The sequence below is a fragment of the Puma concolor genome, chromosome A3 (assembly GCF_028749965.1).
Source record: "Puma concolor isolate L17-30 chromosome A3, mPumCon1.1.hap2, whole genome shotgun sequence".
NCBI lineage: Eukaryota > Metazoa > Chordata > Mammalia > Carnivora > Felidae > Puma > Puma concolor.
Window position 1 is genome coordinate 83338043 of NC_141669.1, and position 7254 is coordinate 83345296.

Consider the following 7254-nt stretch of genomic DNA (forward strand, 5'->3'; position numbering starts at 1 on the left):
TTCAGCTCAGGTCACAATCTCGTGCTCCGTGAGTTCGAGCCCCGCGTCGGGCTCTGGGCTGATGGCTCGGAGCCTGGAGCCTGCTTCCGGTTCTATGTCTCCCTCTCTCTCTGCCGCTCCCCCGTTCATGCGCTGTCTCTCTCTGTCTCAAAAAATAAATAAACATTAAAAAAAAAAAAAAGAAAGAAAGAAATAATGTGACTCTTGGCAGCCTTGGCCAAGAGACTGAAAGGAGACAAGGGCTCATTTGCCCTCAAGCCCTTGAGACTAACTGCCGAACATAGTCCATCAGCTTGAATATATCAATCCGCTCATGTTTAAAGCTGATCTTATAGGGGCGCCTGGGTGGCGCAGTCGGTTAAGCGTCCGACTTCAGCCAGGTCACGATCTCACGGTCCGTGAGTTAGAGTCCCGCGTCAGGCTCTGGGCTGATGGCTCAGAGCCTGGAGCCTGTTTCCGATTCTGTGTCTCCCTCTCTCTCTGCCCCTCCCCCGTTCATGCTCTGTCTCTCTCTGTCCCAAAAATAAATAAATGTTGAAAAAAAAAAAATAAATAAAGCTGATCTTATAAACCTCAACCCCCCAGTCTTTTCCTGCATAAGTAAAATAGAATTCATTTATGTCTCCCATTGGACAGGAGTGAAGCTTTGGGCTATGCAGGCAACCTCTCTGAACCTCAGTTGTCTCATCTGTCAAATGGGGATGAGAATGCTTCCCTGACTTGGCCAAGAGAATGAAATGAGGCAAAACCCGAGCGGAGACCAGTATGGAGCTTAGCACATATGAGACATTCAGCAGATAAAAGTTTCCCTTTTGACCTACAAATTTTCCTTCCTGGAACTCTATACAATAAATGGCTGAATTTTGAAATAAACATCCTTTACTGGTCAAAAGGAAACCAACATTTACAACATTTGCTAGTGGCCTGTTCTGGGTCGTTTGCAAAGGTTGCTAAGTACTTTGGATTTGTAGGCTGCTCATATCCATGGTGAGCTACAACTATATCTCAGCCCTCATCTTCTCAAGTCATAAAATCATCCTCCATGAGGAAATGAAAATTTGATCTAACACTTGCCATAAACATGTGGGAGAGCTAAGATTTCGTAAGCACATTCTGTTGCTTACTTAGCAAATATTTATTGAGCACCAACTATGTGCCAGGTAATATTCTAGGCACTAGAAATATAAAAATAAACCAAAGGGAAGAAGAACCTGATCTTGGGAAGGCCACAATCTATTTTTATATTCTAGGAATAAGGAGGATATAAAAATTAATCTTTATTGCTAAAAAAGACCAAGTTGCATCCATAGCTGGATATTTCAAGAACTCTCCCCAAGAAATCATCAGGGGATGTTATTCATTTTCACAGTAGTTCTGTAAGTCCTGGGCCTTTAAGTAGCTGTGAAGCACAAAAGGAAAACAGCGATAAAGATTAATACAGTGTTTGAGCTATCTACATTTTCCCTATCCTTTTAAAATCTATTTAAAAAATGTGTTAATCATCTAATATATACCAGCCCTTCGGCTAAGTTGGAGATATCAACTTGGGAATGATAAAACCCTTGTTCAGAGTAGTTCACAAGGTGGAGCCTGAGGAAAGTGACAGCTAACCACCAAAAAATAAGACTTATGAATACAAAGGACCAATTTCTCAGGGAAAGTCAGGAAGGTTTCACAGAGGATGTGATAAATGTTTGAAGAAAAAAAAAAAACTTTCACTGGGGAGGCTGGTGGCTCAGTCAGTTAAGTGTCTGACTCTTGATTTCAGCTCAGGTCATGATCTCACAGTTGTGAGATCGAGCCCCATGAGATCCCCATGAGATCAAGAATGGAGCCAGCTTGGGATTCTCTCTCTTTCCCTCTCTCTCTGTCCCTTCCCCGCTCGCTTTCTCTCTTTCAAGATAAAGAAATAAACTTAAAACAAGTTTATTAATCCATTCCTAAGTCACCTTTATTTTAAAGCCCACACTGTCTTCTTGGGTTCCATTTCTAATATTCTCAATAGCACTGAGGTCTGGGCTGTTTCACTCATGAGATAATCCGCCTCTTCTTTCTTTATTTCCAGCTGTGGCCAATGTCATTGATGAAAACATCAAGCTGTGCAGGAGGCTGATCATCATCATAGTTCCTGAATTCCTGAGCTTTGACCTGTTAAAGAACATGTCTGAAGAACAAATCGCAGTCTATAATGCGCTCATCCAGGACGGGATGAAGGTCATTCTGATTGAACTGGAGAAGGTCAAGGACTACACGGCCATGCCAGAGTCAATTCAGTACATCAAGCAGAAGCACGGGGCCATCCAGTGGAGTGGGGACTTCACAGAGCAGTCACAGTGCGCAAAGACCAAGTTCTGGAAAAAAGTGAGATATCACATGCCACCCAAAAGGCCTCCACCGTCTTCTTCCGCCCAGATGCTGAAGCACACGTACTGAGACCTCATAGCCGGCAAGTGGGGGGCCAAGGTGGGTTCATCACCAGTTGGCATTGTTGGCACGGGGTGGCTTACAGAGGGACAACGATGCATCACACTTGGACCATCTGCTTGAAGCTTGCTACCGTATATACTTGTGGTGAGAGGGCCTGTGTCTGTTGCTTGTTTTGATCAGAGCTACTTCTTAAGGGAAAGATGTCACCTCTCCAGAAGGCCCTCCTTCACTTACAGGCTCTCTTGAACACTCCCTGAATGCAGAGATGTAGCACGTGAGCCCTGGGGTAATGGGACGTGAGAGTTGTAGAGTGGCGGTTAAGATGTCAGGAAGTTTGGCATGTAGTGTAGCATACGTGGGGCCAGAAATGGAAGTCAGGGAATGGCGGGAGGCAATCTGCGGGGAGGGCAGGCGAGGATAATGGCACTTTTTTCATGACCACGGTCGTAGCACATTGATACTGGAAGCCACTTAAAGGTCACACAGACTAGTGGGGACCAAGCGTGGCACCACTGGGATTGCACATTAGTTACCCTCCTGCTGGACTCCAGTCTTGAAAGACTTTATCCACCAAATCAAGATAAGTAACAATTCGCTTGTTTTTCCAGCTGGCCTATGAAGGCCAGAATTCTTAGAAGCATGTGAGAGACACAGGTGGCACACCAAGATGATGCAATTCTAGTCCACGTCAAACAAAGCCATCTGTCAGTTAGCCGGTGTCGCCTCATCACAGGTCAATCTATGTTCGAACAAGGCATGAGGATTTCTAATGCTAAAACTTCGCTGTAAACTCATCTGTAAACTACTGTCAAAGACCTGACCTGAGGCTTAGATAGCATCTGAGTTCTGTGGTTTTGATGACATCAAACCCTAACAAGTGACCTGCTATGGTCAGAATGTTGTATCTCCCAAATTTACATGTTGCAACCCTAATACCCAATGTCATGGTATTGGGGGGTGAGGCCTTTGAGGAGGAGGTGAGGTGACTGGGTCATAACGGTGGAGACCTCACGAATAGGATTAGTACTCTCGTAAAAGATACCCCAAGAGGTCCCTTGCCCCTTTGGCTATGTGAGGACACAGCTAGAAGTCTGTGATCTGAAAGAAAGCCCTCACCGGACCATGAGGGCACCCAGTGTTAATAAGCCACCCAGTGTATTGTGCTTCATTATAGCAACCCAGACAGACTAAGGCATGGCCCGAATGAAGGGTCATGGGGACTGGAAGGGAATCAGCCAATGGGCAGGACAGGGGCTGGGGAGGGGGAGGAGGAGCAGGAGGGGTGAGTTGGGAGAACAAAGACCCCAGCATGCAGGAATGAGCAGAGTGGACGGAGTCTGGGGGATGGGGGACAGGAATAGGTGGCTGCGTGACCTTCTTGACAGGCTGCAGACAGCATAAAGTGTCTGGTGGGATCTTACGTCATGAGGAGCCCACTCAAGTCTTTTAGAATTTAGGTTCCGAGGTGACCTAAGGTTACACATTTCTTTGCCATCATACGCCAGTTCTCACTTAGCGTCAAGCCCCTCTTTATTTTATGTAACGTTTGTTCTCTGAAGATTTTTTCATTGTGCTAAAGTATATATAATGTGAAATTTACCATCTCAACGATTTTTAACTGTATACTTTAGTGGCGGTAAATACATTCACCTTGTACAACCATTAGAACCGTCTGGTTCCAGAACTTTATCATCTTCCCCAACTGGAACTCTGTCCCCATTAAACACTAACTCTCCCTCCCCGCTGTCACAGCCCCTTCAATGTTCTGCTTTCTATGTCTATGATTTTGGCTATGCTAGGTCCCGCATATAAGTGGAATCATACAGGATTTGGCCTTTTGTGACTGGCTTAGTTCACTTAGCCACATGTCACTAAGATTCATGTGTAATATTTGCTTTTTGTTTCATTATTCTTATTTAGTCCCTCCCTCCCTTCTTTATTTCTTATCTGCTTGAAGAGTAGCATGTGTCTATTTTATTACGGGGACTGGGACAACCACCAGAAGTAATAAGCTTATTAGGGTCCTTCTAATCAGATGTTTGTAAACTCTTTGCTTCTTGGTTTCTGTAGAACATGGGAGTCCTAATTCCTCATGGAGGATTTGCCAGTTTAAGGAAAAGAAGCTATTTCTCTGGATGTACCCAGGAGCAAAGCGACGGCCACTGATGTGTTCCTCATTCTGTTCCCCTCGCTGCCTCAGTTTTCTCTTCTCTGCTTTGTACCTGGAGATTGCTATCGATGCTGGAGAAGGCTTGTTGGCTGCGGGGGTCAGACAGGCATTTTGCCCTTCACTTTGGCTTATGTGGAGTCCATGCCCCAAAGCCTCCCCCTTCCTTCCAAGCCCTTTCTTTCCAGGGGATGAAGAGAGACAGAGAAGCCCCAAGAGTCAGGATACACTTGAAAGAACTCTGGCCATGATATTCAGGGAAAAAAATTTTAACTGAAGGGGGGAAAGAAAATCAATCGGCATTGAACGTTTTGCAGTAGGCAGCCCACAGTTTTTGGAGAATCCTAAGCTTTCTACTACCTTCTTAAAGTCACACAAAGAATGCCCCTGAAGACAGGCGCTCCTATTGAGACTCACGGCATCCACGCCTGGGGCCCATGCTGTGAGCACTCAGCTGGAGTAACTTCCCAAACCGTACTGCCCTGCCTGCTGGCTGGTGTCCTCTACTTTAGGCAAGGACCCCGAGCCTTCCTGATCCCCTGAGTATCCACACAGGGCTACCGGCTCCCATGGGGGCTTTGAATGTTGTCCTCGCTTGCAGCTTGGTCTTGATTATGAGGAGCTCAGGGAGTTTCGAAGCCTAATCCTGGGAGGTAGGTGCCAGGAATAACCTTCCGCTGGGCTCACTCTACCATGCAGTATCCCAGGCCGGGAGAGTGTTTGAAGGAAGTACCTGAACTGGGGAGACCCAGCTGAGGCCTATCCTGGGCCTCCGGAAGACCGTGCTGTCACCCCTCCTCTAGCCTCAAGCCAGTCCTACTACCTCTCGGATCATGTTCCATTCTCCCTGAGACACTCAGTGTCTCCCTGAGACACAAGCACCCTGGTATGGTACCGGAAGTTGCTCACTTCTTGCCATTATTTCATCGGAACGCCCCTGAAATGAAACTCGACAATATGTCCTGAAGACTCTACTTGCCTCAGAGCCTTCCAGAATTTCTGTAACAGGAGTTCAGAGGCATTGTTTGGTTGGGGTAGTGGTGGTGGGAGAGAAGGGCTTGAAGCAGCGTGTGTGCAGATAGCCCTTGGCCGAGGATGGAGAGACCATTAATTCCGCGGGTCAGAGAATGGGCTGGTCCCTAAAAGAGATTTCAGGGAAGGGGTGCTGGGATTCCACTGAGGATCCTCAATTTGATCCACAATGCAGCCCCCGAAATGTGCATTTCCACTGTTTTGTAGGTGTTCTTTAACATTACATCTCAGCACTTGGACCCGTAATTAAGTTGCTCGCGATCGTGAAGAGTAAGCTTCATACTAAGCACTCGCCCATCTCATTCTCAATTTTATTATTACTAGTTTCCTGGTTCCAGCAGTTCCATTTTTAATTTCCACCAGTTTTTAGTGGAACAAAGGGATACAATGTGGTAAAAATGTAAGTGATTGAATTAGCCTGGCTTTGCCACTGAAACATAGATTAGAAGGTAAAAGCAAAAAATATTCAGTTGTCAGCTGTGGACTCATGTCTAAGTTTGCACAACTAGGAAGGTTTAGGTGTCACCGGATAGTGGATAGAAAGGCAGATTATATGAAAGCTGAAGGCCACCACTGATTCCCTCCTGTTTTCCCCAGTGGGGCGTGGTGAGGTAAATGGGGCTCCGGATAACCTGAGGGGACAGGACTCACCTGGGGGCAGGGGTGAGAGGTGAATAGGTCAAAGAAAAGATGAAACATGTGTTGAACCCCTCCATTACCTTTTGGCCTGCCTTCCTATAATGACTGAATCAACCACAGGACCCACTTCCTTTGGTTTCTCTCCTCAAATACTGTGAGTCTGCCTGTGAGAAAGTCCTGGGTGAAGACTGAGTCACATTAAATAGAGGGTCTTTTCCCAGAAGGTCAACCGAGATAAAGACACATATGTGAAAGTGCCTGGCACAGGCCGTAGAGTCACGAGGAGTCGTCTGACCTACCTGGGGCCGGGGGGCACGATCCCCCAGCGCCTTCTGCCCCTGCCAAACTGCGGTGACTCAGAGGTCTGCCTGCTCTGGCCCAGTCGGTTGACCTTTCTTTGGCTCTTGATCCTGACTCATTTTTTAATAAACTTTCCTCCAACAGATGCTTTGTTTGGTTGATTTATCCAGGGCCGCGTCTGGAAAGTTAAAGTGGAAAATTCCTCCCTGGTTTCCTTCTTTGAATAAAGACTGTTCTATAGATGACGAATCCGCAATGTCTAGAAGAAGTGATGGGGGCGATGGTGGCCCTCATAGCGGCAGCACATCTGTTGTGACGGCTAAAGGCCACTCTTCTCAGATCTCAGATGGATTCCTCTGGGGCCTTCATGGATGGGGCTCTGTACACATCTGTCTCCCTCTCCCCTCCCTCCCCAGGTAGCTTCGAAGGGATGCTGCCATTTGCTTGAATCAAAATCAAACCCCAGACCTCTGAGAGAGAGAGAGATTCTTCCCTTGAGAAGGGAAATCAGTGCTTGTGGCTCTGGCCCTGCTCTCCAGAGTCACCTTTCCTCAGAGGTTCTTATATTAACAACAGTTGCCACTGCCCACTGCGGGTGCTCTGGCCTGTCCACCCTTGACTAATTCCTAGAAGCGCAACTGACACCTGCAAGGACCAAAAAAGATTTTACAGGACGAGAAGGGATAACA

General features: G+C 46.8%; 1 protein-coding gene across 3 annotated transcripts in view; it reads left to right on the forward strand.

Moving 5' to 3' along the window:
• Nucleotides 1–6710, forward strand: part of IL1RL2 (interleukin 1 receptor like 2) — a 44917-nt gene extending 38207 nt beyond the window's left edge. For all 3 annotated transcript variants that reach the window (XM_086701427.1, XM_086701426.1, XM_086701425.1), the window contains exon 10: nucleotides 2066–6710. In XM_086701427.1, coding sequence (XP_086557553.1) covers nucleotides 2066–2433 — 368 coding nt within the window. In that variant the 3' untranslated portion in view covers nucleotides 2434–6710. The remainder of the gene's footprint in view (nucleotides 1–2065) is intronic.
• The last annotated feature ends 544 nt before the right edge of the window (nucleotides 6711–7254 follow it).